The sequence below is a fragment of the Telopea speciosissima genome, chromosome 7 (assembly GCF_018873765.1).
Source record: "Telopea speciosissima isolate NSW1024214 ecotype Mountain lineage chromosome 7, Tspe_v1, whole genome shotgun sequence".
NCBI classification, from domain to species: domain Eukaryota; kingdom Viridiplantae; phylum Streptophyta; class Magnoliopsida; order Proteales; family Proteaceae; genus Telopea; species Telopea speciosissima.
Window position 1 is genome coordinate 15058878 of NC_057922.1, and position 14821 is coordinate 15073698.

The 14821-nt window shown below is 38.7% G+C and overlaps 1 protein-coding gene across 1 annotated transcript; it reads right to left on the reverse strand.

Moving 5' to 3' along the window:
* Nucleotides 1-536: 536 nt before the first annotated feature.
* LOC122667964 lies at nt 537-13105 on the reverse strand. The gene is made up of 2 exons (XM_043864468.1): nt 12763-13105; nt 537-1033 (listed from the first exon to the last, which is right to left on the reverse strand). Exons 1-2 carry the CDS (start codon nt 13064-13066, stop codon nt 972-974), a joined length of 366 nt encoding a protein of 121 aa, XP_043720403.1. The 5' UTR covers nt 13067-13105; the 3' UTR covers nt 537-971.
* Nucleotides 13106-14821: the final 1716 nt, after the last annotated feature.

Genomic DNA, 14821 nt, shown 5'->3' on the forward strand with positions numbered 1-14821 from the left:
ATAAAGGTTTCCAACATAAAGGAGTAGGGAGAGGACACAATATTTGTCAAATTACCAGTTGTAGATTGACATACATTGGAATTCCATGCTAGCACACAAGGTGCACCCAATTGATTTTAACCAAAATTTTGACAGATGGTCGCATTCCAAACCGCGTTCTCCCTACAACGACAGAACTGCACAAAAAACTTTTCTTGGTGGCCTGCACCAAAGCTTTTTGTCCATAATATTTACTTTCTATCCAAAACTAACTTTTAGAACATTATGAACAAAGTCATGGGTAATACTAAGAGCAAATACATTTAAGCCACGTTTGGAAGCAAAAAGAAAAACATGATAAGAAAAAACATTCATGATGATTGACTTATGCATCTTTCTCTCCTAATTTAAATTTAAATTTTTTTATTTTTTTATTTTTTGGTTCTTTCCTTCCAAACGTAGCCTTCAAATTATAAATTTTCCTAAGGTTAGAAAAAAACATTGGAATAACAAGAATAAGAATAAGAATTATGGGGAATTTAGTAAATTTATGGAAGAAAATGGTAAAATGAACAGATTTGCCCTTAGGAAGAGCAAAATTTTATGTTGGATCAAGTATCTGATATTGTCAATAATTTTTGTCATATACTGAGAAAGAGAACCTCCTAATATATGAGTGAGGAAATAAAAGCAGGTCAACCAGCAGCGCTGAACATTTCTTGATCTGTTGATCATGGGCTTGAAGACAGTGATCTTAAAAGCATCTCTTTGCTGAACACATGTTTTGTCGAACTAGGAACACAAATAATCAGCTCATAAACTCAAAATACTGTTCTTGAGAAAGACAATATTGTCCCTGAAAAAGAACAGTGTATGAGAAGCAGCAGTTCCACTAGACACTACTGACATTGACGTGATCACACATAGATAATACTCTTTGGTGAAGTTTCTCTAAAAACCTTAGGATCTTCAGGAACTTGTTACAAAATTTCTCATATTACAAATTTAGGTACTGAAGATTTTGACTCTTCCTTTACAGTCTCCCCAGCTACACCTGCAAAATGGGAAGCAGTCCAAAATCCTCAATAAGCAAGAAGAGATTACAGTCCAGGAGGAAAAACTATCATATGTAATGACTAACTTAAAAGGAAGCAAGATAATTAAAAAAAAAAAAAAGAATAAATGAAATATAGATTTGATGCATTAGAATATCCTGTTCGATCAACTCATGTGTAATATAAGACAACAATGCATTTTACCCATGAAGATACATTAGTAGTTATTGTTACCTTGGTCTATGATAGCAGGAGAATCAAGATTTTTATACTCAAATCACAATTAGGTATTGTAAGGTTCAATGAGACAGGCAGAAGAAAAAAGTGAGCCAAATCCTTGATGAATCCGAACAAAACAGGATTTCTTTGGCAGACCGCTAGTCAGGTGAACACCATCAATGACAATAATGAGCTGATTTAGGCATGCCAGTGCCTCAGCAAGCATCACAATAAAAGGTGGTGGTGAATAGAAAGTGAAACACTGAATACCCTTTCTTTTGGTCCTTGGGAGAAAAGATGAACCAGAAAGAAACAAAAAATGAATCTAACCCACACATTCGATCAAGAAAATAATTTGTTAGCCAGTTGATTAATAAGCATCATTTGTCTCCATAAGCCCTCAAGACATTTTAACAAGGTTGGAGAAGGTAAACCTGCCGTCTCAAAGATCTTTGTATAGGTAAGATTGATTTTAGTCCAGCCCAAGAACTACAAAACATCTTGATATTCATACATCCTGTGACCATGAAAATTGTTTCAACTAAAAGTAAGCTGTACTCATTTGACAATTTAACAGATAAATTTGTATTAGAAAACTCACTCAGTTTAAGGTATCGGTTACGACCCTGTAAACACTTCTTTTAAAGTCTAAGGCATGACAAGGAAGTTGGCTAACTCTAGATATAGGAAAGGTTTGAGTAAACTCCACAGTATCTTTAGATTCAGACTAATGCTATGTTTGGACAAGAGATCGGCCAGTGTTTTCCAGCTGCTGGCCACACCTCAGGTCATGCCCAGGTCAGAGCTGTGTGGATGAGCTGGTGGACTGCAGCTTTTGCTGACCGCCTCCAAAAACTCAGCCAAGCAACACTCAAAATTCTGCTGGGTACGTCGACCACATCTGACCTATCCAGTTTAAGGTATCGGTTACGACCCTGGAAGCACTTCTTTTAATGTCTAAGGCATGACAAGGAAGTTGGCTAACTCTAGATATAGGAAAGGTTTGAGTAAACTCCACAGTATCTTTAGATTCAGACTAATGCTATGTTTGGACAAGAGATCGGCCAGTGTTTTCCAGCAGCTGGCCACACCTCAGGTCATGCCCAGGTCAGAGATGTGTGGATGAGCTGGTGGACTGCAGCTTTTGCTGACCGCCTCCAAAAACTCAGCCAAGCAACACTCAAAATTCTGCTGGGTACGTCGACCACATCTGACCTATCCGGAGCCAGCAGCTTTTACATTCCACCTCCCAGAAAAGATAGTTGCTCTCTGCTCGTCCAAACACAACCTAAGCCAGGGCTTTTTTCTTATTATCTGGTTCTCCTCTTCTTTCATGTGAATTCAAAACCTACAAGAGGCAAGAAGGCAACAACTTTGGAATGGTTCTTGAATTGATTGGCTTCTGTAGCTACAGCTCTTGTCTTATTGTCTATATAGATAATGGAAATTTCAATTGCTAGCTTATCCTGACCATGCAATCAAAGTCATATTCCTTGCTCTGATGCTACATATTTTCTGATATTCGGAGCCAATAATGCACTCAACCAACTGCTTACAGGGTTCAAGCCTTGAAGCCTATGACCCTTGGACAACGCTACTGTTAGATGAGCAGTTATTTTGGGCCAGCCAGTATAACGTTTATTCTACTACCATAAGAAAAGAATGATTCTTTTAGGAGCAAAGATACCAGTTTTTAGCTAACAATAAGAACAAAATGAATAATGTAGGTGACAAGGTAATAATATCCCATGATTGTTGATTTCATCTATTGTTAAGCATTAAAACAGGGACACTATGAGAGGCGGTATAGACCTGCACGGAGGTGCCTTAAAAGAAGACATAGGATCCATAAAGTAGGGAGAGAAAAAGATACTAAGATGCCATGTATATTTTAACCATTCATTATGAGTATCATATTTCTTTCCATTGAATGGTTGATCAGGGGTGACCAAGAAGGCAAGAAGTTTGGTTACATTCATGAAGTTTTCAGCCCCTCACCCATCTATACCAATGGTTGACAACAATTGGTAAGATCAATGTGACTTATCTCACCAATGACTAAACCAAACAACCAAGTTCTCTCATGTAGGCCCCAGATCTCCAAACCACTACTATCAAAATCAAGTCTTATTCAATTATTAAAAGACAAAAAGCAGAAAGAACATCATGGAATCTGATTAAAGTAATAAAGCACATATACAAGCTAACCTAATAACATGACTTATTATTTATCATGATAAAATCAAGAAACACAAAGCCTGAAGATTCCTGATGACGAGACATAAAGACCGAAGATGCCAACTATTCGAATATTCGAACATTCTAGAGTGAATCTGAGAATGACAAGTTGTCGTTACTCATACCAACTAGGCCAAGAATATCCAATAAGATCAGACACAGGGTTTTTACAACTGTCTACTATATCGTAGCTGGTAGGATACATAATTAAGGGTCTTGCTACTTGGCACGTCCATTCGGAATACTAGAGCAGATGAGTGGGCTGATGCCGCCTCAATCAGTGGTTGCTCCTGAGTCTAATGAGTCTAAATCCTCGCTGATCCTGTAACCACATTCCAGCTACATATTGATAAATGTAAGTTAGGAAAGCGTCTCGATCAAAATGAGAAAAAGCTCACTCTAGAGTTCGCCAAAGAGTAATGGTGCAGGGTCTGGATCTATGTTATTGAACCGACAGAGATGGTTCATAACATTACTCCATTGAGTCTTGTTTGCACTTTGACCCATAGTTGCAGCCAGGTTGTAGGATGTTCAAAATTTTACATTAGCATAAGGATCATGGGCAATATAATTCTCATCAATCTGTCCTAAAGCATCTTCCAGCCAGTGAGGGGCATATGCGATTGGATTGTGAAAGGTGACTACAGCATTCCAATGTCCATGAGTATTCAGATGGTCAATCCCCATTGATCGGGGATCATGAACCAACTTGGGAATTCTCTGAAAGTGGTATGGAATGATCGTAATTCAGGATGAAGGGCATGTTGATTCAGGTAAGCCAAGAATCTAGGAATGTGAATATAAAAAGCGACCACATAAGACTTAGTGAGATAAAATAAAAAACACAAGGCTTCTTTGGACAATGTGTAATAATTGTAAACCTCAAAGATACTAAAAATTGAGAAATCTGGGTGAATACACAAAACTTTGAGATCATCTCATCCATGGTTTATGACGGTTACCTCGTGAATTTTATAAATCCAATGCTTATTTCAAGCTTGAAGAAGATGGTGCATTATCCTTTTTTGGACCAGATAAGGAAAGGGATTAATCTCAAAGGAAATAAAAGGAGGACAGATGGACTGCAGGTGAGCAAATCAACAAGGATGTTTTTCTTTCCAGGGGGTTATATTTCAGTTCAAATTTCTGCTGAAAAAACCAGTTGGCCCATCTTAATAGTTGTGAATTGGGCAAAACCTTTTGTCAAGATTGAAACATCTTGGGAAAAGAAGCAATATCCATTTCAATCTGGAATTACTTTCCTGTCAGGAAGAACTTAAATTTCTCAGTAACTTCTTTTTTCTTTAAGAATCTCTTTAGAAGTGGAGTGGTAATGCAACTCTTATGGTTTGAAAGCTCCACTCTAGTATCCACGGAGTTTTTTCCCAATTAAGTTCTTCAGATAGAACGGCTCCCCAAAACTCATCACTTGCATCAGTCTGTGGGATTAAATTAACAATAATGGGGAGAGATATTAGAGGGAGTTTGGCTACAACCTTTTTGAGATGTTGGACTGCCTTTTTTTGAATCTTCGACTAGTGAAAAGCATTCTTCTCTGTCAACTGATATAGAGGTGCAGTCAACTTCACCCAATTGGGAATAAATTCTGCCATAAATTGATAATCCCCTAGAATTGTTGTAGTTGTTGGAGAAAAGTAAATTCATCTGGGAATTTCAATAATGATTGGGAAATATGGGGTTGCGGAACAAATGTTCCATTCTGAATTATCATACTCAAAACTTCTATTTGGGTTTGACCCATAAGCATCCTCTTCCCTAAAAGCATAATCTCATAGTGTGAAAGAACCTTTTGAGCATATCAGCATGATGATCAACATTATTAGAGAATAATAGAATGCCAGCAACATAGATTAGTGCCAAATAATAGCAGTGGTTCAAAAATTCTAATCATGGCCTTTTGGAAAAGAGGGTGCTACCTTTAACCCAAAGGCAATAACAGTCAACCAGAAACGGTGGCCAGGTATGCAAAAACCTGTCATCCATCGCTCAACAGGGTGTATAACCTCTGCCAAAAACTTTCCTTGAGGTCAAACTTAGAGAACACCTTGGCAGTTGATAATTGGAAAAGTAAATGTTGCCGAGAGGGGAGTGGAAACTTATCATTTGTAAGAAATGAGTTAAGAGGCTAGTAACTGATGATCGGTCTTAACTTTCCACGAACTTGCTCAGAGCATTTATTAATATAGAATGCTTCACATCGCCACAGAGAATCAGTGTGTTCAATAAGCTTTTGGGACTGAAGTTCTGTAAGTTTGTGAATAGCCAATTGAAGATGATCTGAATGAATTCCTTTATAAGAGGCTTGTCTTCACTTTTCTTGAATGGAAGAAAGAGAAAGAAATCCGGATTGGTCCAAATAGATGATGAGTATTTTAACAGAATTTCAGAATGTTTCTATTTCCGACTGGTCTTGACAAAGCCTGAATGCAAGAGTCTGTTGAGTGTTTGCATAGGACAGATGAACAAGATTGCCTTGATTATCAGAGAAAAATGAGAAAAGGTTTTGGATGGGTGTCCAGTGTAAAACATGGCTTTTGAAGGTCAAACCTTGAGAAGACCATTGCAGGGATTTTATACAGAATATCATACCCAATTAAAAAATCTTTTCCAGGGAGTGGGGAACCAAAGAATTTGCACCGAACTGTTATGTTAGGAAAGAGTCGAACTAAGATGGGCTTACTAATCTGAGTGGTAGTAAAGCGTTCACCATTAGCAGCCCGAAAGTGTTCTAGACACGGTTTCCACCAATCAGAAGGGAGTAATTTTGGGTTGAAAATCAAAGTTGCAGCTCCAGTAACAAAAAATGCAATGGCCTAAAATGGTTTTGCATATTTCTCCAGATATATTGTAACCTTGGCAAGAGGCAGAGGATGATACAGTGAAGTAGAATGAATAATTTACCTTGATCAATTGTTTTTGCTCACCATCCAAGCCCCCCCCCCCCCCATATAGCACTCTTGGCATTGAAAGCTATTCTGTAGCTCAACCCCGAACTCGTAAACAACTTCCCCTTCATCATCATCATTATTATCATTAGAAGAAACACTATCAATATCAGAATAGGCAATTATGCATAATGAATCAGTTGTAGGTTCATCATCAAGAGAATAAAGACTCGAGGTATGCATCTGAGCCGTCAATGTACGGGGCCAATTGCTTCATATTTTTTCTCTTTTTTTCTTGTTGGGACAATTTGCAAATGGCCTCTTTTGCTGCAGATGAAGCATCTGTTATGCTTCTTATGAGGAAATGATTGCTTTGGTCGTTTCTTTACAGAACACCACCATCACCAAGATTTCTTTTTGGGACCAAATTTTTTGGGGAAGGAACATCTACATTTAGAAAAACAGCACTTAATCTTCAAGTCAGGCCTATCACAAGCCTTTCCTAGCATCTGGCCAATTTATGGATTTGGGACAAAAACTGTTTGATTGCAAAATCTATCAAGGGCAAGTAGAATGTTGATACAACTCACCGAGGGTAGCTGATTGAAGAGATAATCACCTGATCTCAAGCAATTTAAGAACTTTGTTTCCCAGAAGTTCTGGGAGAGAATTCAGATACACCTGCTTTAGGTTTGGATCTTCCATGCCTTGAAGGACGCAGAATCTCTGAGACATTGTATAGTAGTACCGTTCAAGATCTTTCTGCTTAAAAGAGCAGCACTTCATTTGCAAGTACTCTTCTCTGGCAGAGTGGCAGTATCCATATAATGGTCAATTTTTCTCGAAAATTTGGTGCAGAGATGAGAAAAGAACTACTCAAGTGAAGAAGAGTTTAGCCATTCAAGTTGTCTATATTCCCCCAGCCTGATCCACCATTCCCGCAATCTTACTTGAACTTGTGCAACCAACTGTGTGAGGATTTGGTGAAAACAGGAAAAAGGCTTTTGGTCTTGTATGGAACACCAAGAATATATTTCAAAGATACGGTTGCGCCATGGGGATGGAGAAATGTCATCAAGGGAGAAGTAGACCTTAAACACTGAGGTTGGAACAGCCATGTCTGGTGGTGAGAATGCAGAGGCTTCTTCTGCAGTATCTTCTTCTTCTTCAAGTGTAGGTTGGTCAACACCACTGTGGGAAGGATCTGCTGGTTGGACCATAAAAGAATGTAGGAAGGATCTGCCAGTTGGACCATAAAATTTTTTCTGAGAGAGTAGCTGATGCAAAATTAAGAAGGATCGATGAACCGGTTGGGACCGGCAAGTTATAAGCCACTAGATGAGGACCTTTTAGTTTGATGATGAAGATGGAGATGGATGATGGTGGTTGATAATGATGATTATTAATGGAGGTAGATAGTTTTTGGCTGCTAGAGTCCACTAGAGAGTAGAGCCCCACCAATGAGATCCACCTTGGATATGATTGCTGAATCCACAGCCCACGTGAGTCCACAGGATATAGTCCTTCAAGAGAAGATTTCTTTTGTTAAAATTCTGTTGTGCTCTAGAGAGCCCATGGTTTGTAATATATAGCCATAAGATGGAGGTTGAATGCCTCTTTGTTACACGCAATTACATTAATTGACTTTTGGACTTCCAACCCCTAGAACCTAAAACCAAGACATAAATAACATCCCCAAGACATAGGGAACTACAACCAAGAAAGTGACTTAGAAAAACTAAACGACTCTTAATGACTAATAATTAATACCCAGAAGCATGAACAACCTCATAACTCCACCTAAGAAATTGAAAAGACACAGTAAGAGTAAATACTAGCCTAGGAAAATGAAAAGGCAGAACCACTGGGTTTAATTTACCCAGGCTAGCATAGGTGTCGACCTATGGGCCGGGCCTTTTAGGCCAGGTCCTGTGGGCACAAATCTAGCCTTGGGCTGGGCCTGGTAGGCTAGGCCTGGTGGGCTGGCTGAATGCCCTGCATCAGTAGCTTCTGTTACAGGAGAGGTGATAATGGGAAGATTAAGAAGACTGATATGGAGCAGCAAGCTATTGAAGCATAGCTACAAGGTCATTGGGACCTGATCAGAGGATTCAACCAGGCTTATCAATTAGCTTTACCATTTTGAACAGAGGAAGGGTAGAGAGAAGGAGAAAGTGATCTAAGGCAAGGAAACAGGAGTTGAGGATGACGAAGATTGAGAAGGTCCTTGTTGTGCCTGTAACTGGGCCAGCTTAATCTAGAGGAATTTCTTTTTGTTGACTTGTGTAACCCGATAAGGGTATTTTTGGTTTTTCTCGTTGTTTATTCCCTGTAACTAGCATAGTCAGCTGTACAGGGACATATCTGTAATTCCGCCCTATTATTGAAAGCTATAAATCAAAGGGGCTGAGTGAACAAGTTATTCACTCAAGCCATTCTCCTATTTTCTGTTTTGCTAACACTTTTCTTTTTCTAGCTGAGCTATTTGGTAGGATGTGGTACAAAAAATACTTCTGGGCTACCAGTGACATAATTTGTTGGTGCAAGGCATCAATACTTTTTGCCTTGAGGTTGTCACCTCATTACTCATGGTAGATGACTGCTGTGAAACCAGAGAAATGGAGAGCTTCTTGCTTCTGAACTAGAGATTCTAGTAAAGAATTCTGGTAACGGGCATTGTCAGCTTGTCAATTTAGAGAGGCTACAGCCGCAGATACTTGTTTGGTTTGGTCCAGAGGATTTTTTATTTTCCAGACAAGGCAAATAGCCAAATATAGTCATCTGGAAGTTCATATTGTCTGAGTAAGGTGACCGTTGTAAGCCATTTGAATCTCAATTGGGAAAAGATGGAAGAGGCAAAGGATGAGGAAGTAAGAGTACCTTCTTGAGATCGTGGGAATTGAATCACAACATTACAATTGGAGTTTGTTGTTGGTGCTTGCGTTCATAAGCTGTAATCCACGAGTCTGGAAGGAGTTTTACTAACTCATCACGGGGGATTTGGCGAGTACATACAAGAGTGGAAAGGGGAATAAACAGAAAGAAATAAGACTTCCCCATAAGGGTTAAAAGGAGTTCTTATAATGTCCAAAGACTGGTTTTGAACTCTGTAGATTAATTGGCAGTGCTGAGTAGCCATTTATGTAGATGACACCAGAGAAGAACCCTTGGTTTGGATCTCAACTTGCAACATATCTGGAATACGTGTATGACCCAAAGATGGAGTTTCCCCTCACAGAGGCGAGACAGACGAGAGCGAGTCGAGATCTCGTCGAGTTATGGTATATTATGAGCTTTCTGGTTCTACCGAGTCGAACCGAAACGAGAAATAGCTCGAGATCTCAGCAAGATACCGAGATCTCAAGCGAGATAATGACATATTTGTGTATCACATGGCGTTTCGTCTCGAGATCCTTTGAGATCGAGTTAAAAGCGAGATCTCGGCGAGATCTCATTGAGATCTTGAACTATGACGTGGATCCAAGAGAGGAACATTGAAATTAGGATATGAGGCGATAAAATTTGTTCCCACATTCAGAGTTGTTTCTAGTAATCCCAGATTTAATTGATTGAAGAAACGAAACTGAGTATCCAAGAGAGCCAAACGTGAAACAATGGATAACCATCTTCTTCCATGAAATGTGAGGACTAATCGTATTGCACCATAATGAAGCTGGGTATACCCTTTATGTCTGTAGGATTTTAGAAGAGAAGGTGAAATGGGGATACAAATTAAAGCTATTTTGAACTTGCTGGAATAGGATGACCAAAAAAAACCAGAGCTTTGTACAATCTCTTTTTTGTGTGTGTGTGTGTATGTGTGTGCATCAGATAAATTTTAAAAATAGGCAAAGATGAGGTGGTTGAATCAGAAAAGGACATATACTGACGGTTGTATTAATATACTATTCCAATCAATAATCATCCAGCACTATCAACCCCAAAAAATAGGACACTTGACATCCTATGCTATGAAAACAAGTACACAACTTCTAATGGGAACACAAACTTAGGCCAAGAGCACACTGAAGAAGATTCCACTGGATTTTCTTTCTCTTTTACTTTTCCAGGCAGGGAATCATTGAATTCATTGCTTAGCCGGTTAAAAACTGTACGAGAGAAGTTAGTTTTGCCCTCAAATACAAGCCCACAATAGCACTATTGTTAAAGATCTGATAACTCAAAGAAAATGTAGGGGAATAAATCAAATGAAAAGTCAGAGACTGCATATGAATTTGAGAAGGAGAAAGAAAGAATATCCCAATTCCCAACCAACAAAGATTAATACCCCCCCCCCCTAAACCACAAGAGGGTGGGAAGAAAAAGAGAAAAAAGATAGACAAAAGTAGAAAGGGGAAAAAGGACAGTTAAGTATCCAATGAAGTGTTCCTTAAATTAGGAAAGCTCAAGTTGAGGACATTAAAATTTCTTGATCAGAGACACTAGCTTTAGATTTATTATTATATCAACCTTTATCCTACTTACCTAATAATGCAGTAGTAGCATTATCATGGCTGGACAAGTATGACCCAATCTAGGAACTCAGACGGGGATGAAACCAAACCCATCAAGGCTTTTGGTCTAATCAGGGTTGGTAGGGGTTCCAAGAGCCTGATTGGTGGTAATTTCAATCAGAGCTTACTGTGATGATTCAGTAGGGTTGTGTAGGGTGGTGATTCCATTCCCGCATGCTAGGTGGTGAAGCCTTGGTCATATTCCTTTTATTTCTTCTTTCACATGTAAAAATATAAAGATTTTTGTTCTTAATACTGGGTTTTCCCTATAAACGATCCTCTGTTGCGATTGATCTCTTGCTGGCTTTACTTGTTTAGGATTGATTCTACATTAAGGGGTTTCATCACCTTAAGACCCTCTAGAAACAGATAAATGTAGCAGTTCTATTTATATCAACTGTCTATTTATCTGTTGATAAAAGTTGTTTGAAATCAGAAGGGTAGGGAATGTTAGTGTTCTTTTCGTGTCAAGAAAATTTCTTTTCTTTTTTTTAAATTTTCCACTTATCAGAATTTGTTTTTTGTGTATGTGCAGTCTATCAGCATATTTGTTTAAGTGTTAAACATGCAGTCTATGTTTAAGAAGCAGAAGCACATGCAGCACCCAGGGGGGTTCCGGGCTTCTTGGATTTTGGTGGAAAAGATTCCAAGCACTAGCTTCTCATTGGATCTGGATTTTAGAGTATCTCATCTGGAGAAGCTGGCTTCTCAGAATTTGAGAAGCAGAAGCCTGAGAAGCTTCCCCAAACATGCACCATGTGATGGATGTCTAACAATGGACTTTTGCACAAGGATTAGGAGAGAGTTTTGCCCACAGCTTTTAATTTTTGAAATATTGTTTAAGTTCTACTTTGTGTTATTGTTGTAATTCTGCATTGTTTTTCTTGATACTATTATTATCAATTCTGTCCTAACATGATATTGGTTTCATGGCAAGTCATTGAGAATGGTGAATACATGAAATGCTTGTCCACCTTTGAAAGCCTTGATATCTAAACCCCAAAGGAAAAGAAAAGCAAAACAGAAACAAAGGACAAATTGTTGGAGGCCAATCTTGATACTAAAATAGCCAATCAAGCTGTTAATCAATCATCAAAAAACAACAACAGATGCCTTAAAACATTATCATCCACTCTCTCTCTCTCTCTCTCTCTCTCTCTCTACCTACCTATCTTGCAGGCCAATCTTGATACTAAAGTAGCCAATCAAGCCACTGATCAATCATCACAGAAACAACAACAGATGCCTTAAACATTATCTTCCACTCTCTCTCTCTACCTATCCTGCATTTAACATGACTAGATGAGTCATTCACTGCCCCCATAAGTTGTAAACCTTTACTTCAACCACTCCCACACCAAAAGTACGGGAGCGGGTAAAAATGGCAAAACTACCAACAGGGTCAGATGCAACTAGTGTAGAAAGATTCATGCCCTTGTTGAGCAAGAATAAGATTCGAGAAACACAATTTTTAGCATCAAATTCAGACTAGAACACTCGCAGGCTTAGATTACTGCTGTTGGAAGAGCATTTCTTGGTACATGTCAAAAGGTTTACGTATGAGAATCTTAAAAAAAAAAAAAAAAACACACATGGGGCACGAAACAGATCTACTTCAGAACAATCATAGAGAATCAAAAGAACATTCACTGTAATTTACAACAGAAATCCATTAACCTTCCTTTTATAACAGCCAGAATCACTCTTTTTAGAAGCAGTGATCAATAAATCAGAGTTTTCAAACACCACGATCAATCAATCACAGCCAAAGTTGGTAATTTTAAGCTATCTCATAACAATTCAAGTCCTAAACCCTATGAGAGAGAGAGAGATGGAAGGAGGGCACAATACCATTTTGTTGGGCTCGGACGGGCGCTTCACCATAAATGGCTTTGAGTTTAAAGAGAGGAACAGGAAAGGAATCATCAGAGGCTTCTGCATAAAGTTGTTGCTTCCAATCCCACATAGTCTTCTTCAGGGTTTTATTAGACTTAACAAGTGAATCCTTCTCTGCTTCTAAGCCTTCAATGTCTTTCTGTTGATTCACCGACCTGATGCCCAACGCCACAAACGATCCGAACAAGAACAAGTTGATCACCGTGTTGTTGTTCGTTGCTCTCATAGCTCCACTCACCGCTCTGCTTGCCCACTCCATCTGGTTATCCTTCACTCACCTGCGACCTGCCCTTAAACCCTCCCCACCCTGAATTGTTCAGTAATGGCAGCTTCAGCCTACAGAATCGAGTTGTATATCTGTAGAAAGAGTCATACCCATTGGATTGGAATCTTTTAGGAAAAATTCTCAGTTTTGTATTCGTAATGCGGAATCGGAGACGGAATTGGTCAGTTTGGGTGTCCAATTCCCAACAAGGTTTTAAAATGGACGGAAATCGGTATTGAGATTCCGTTCCAGAACGAATCTCGAAATCGTGAAATCGGTTGGAATTTTCGATTTGAATTGACCAATTCACCAATCCAATTCTTGATTCTTAAAACCTTATTTTTCATTAATGATTCAATATAATGGCATCAAAAGGATTAGTCCTTCCCACGATTAGTTAAAATGGGAACATTAAAAGAAATTGGTGTTTGGCACACGCGTGTTTTATACGGTTCGGAGCGTAAATGGGACAGTAAAAATATAGTCATATATTTTAAAAAATTTCAACAGAAAAATGAAAACAAATGTTATACATGGCTGAGTCTACAAGTATTTTAAAATTTGTGGCGATGGGTAACATGAGTGTTGAGACAAATGTTGATTGGAAATTGATTCTCAAGGATGTGAGACCAATGCCAGAATTCCGTTTGAAATTAATCTCAACAGAAAACTTAGATGAATATGGTTATGACAATCACTATGGTAATGGTCAGTGGAATCTTACCAAAGAGTGAATTGTGATGGCAAGAGGTAGTATACGTTGCACTTTGTATCAAACAAAGACACAAATGTTTAAGACTAAGGTGAACACAACAGAGGGTAAATTGGCAATAGACTTGTGGCATCGACGACTTGATCATATGAGTATGAAAGGAATGCAAATCCTTTCTAAAAACCTCCTTCCCAACAAGAAAGGTACACATTTAAATCATTGTTTTAAATGCTTAGTTGGATTGTAGGTTCTCTTCTTAGTGGTAATTTGAAGATTGTAGGTACACATTCGATATGGGATTTCAAGCAAGTATCAAATGTAATGTAATCGCCATAAAAGAAGAGTTAGGAGTAAAGAGTGATCCCCATAGAAGAAGAGAACCTACAATCCTCAAATTATCAAAGTTCCGTTCTCCTTCTAAAATGTCTCTCCCTCTCAATTTCTGAATCACTCCAAGAAATAGAGTGTTGTGAGGTTAGCCTTCCCCTCACTCAAACACCCAATGGTTGGGTTATGGTATGAACCTTTTAGGTTAGATTCAAATTCGGTAAATTGAAAAGAGAAAGTGCTAAAAAAGTGTTTTAGTTCATGATATTGATACCAATACCAATGCGGATCGGCAGTATCGATCTATATCAGCCCGATTTCAGAACAAAAAAGTCAATTGTTTGCCAAAAAAAATAAACATTTTTTTGACTATATCAGTGGATATGCATCCAATATGTATCAATTTCAACAGTATCAATCATCAACAACACTAAGGATCGAGCTCATCTACAACCTGGGGTTGAGCGAACATCGTGCTGCGCTCAACTCTCAAACCTCCACGTGGATTCTATGCCGATCCAATGGTTGGTGGACGAGTTCAATTCAAAATTAAAAATTGCCGATCAAAATTCAATAATGGCAGATCGCCGAGGAGCCCATCCGCCAGTGGGTAAATAGGCCCAAGCCCACAGACTACAAATCCTCAAGTTTTGTAAGATTGAAGGAGCCATGAGTCCAATGACACCCAAAGGCCCAAGTCGAAAAGTTCC

What these genes read in the sequence shown, in the direction of transcription:
- LOC122667964 (XM_043864468.1), bottom strand. Translation starts at nt 13,066, where the DNA reads ATGGAGTGGGCAAGCAGAGCGGTGAGTGGAGCTATGAGAGCAACGAAC. An exon ending in CGTCCGAGCCCAACAAAATG is followed by an intron (nt 1,034 to 12,762) that starts GTATTGTGCCCT and finishes CCCATTTTGCAG; the next exon opens with GTGTAGCTGGGGAGACTGTA.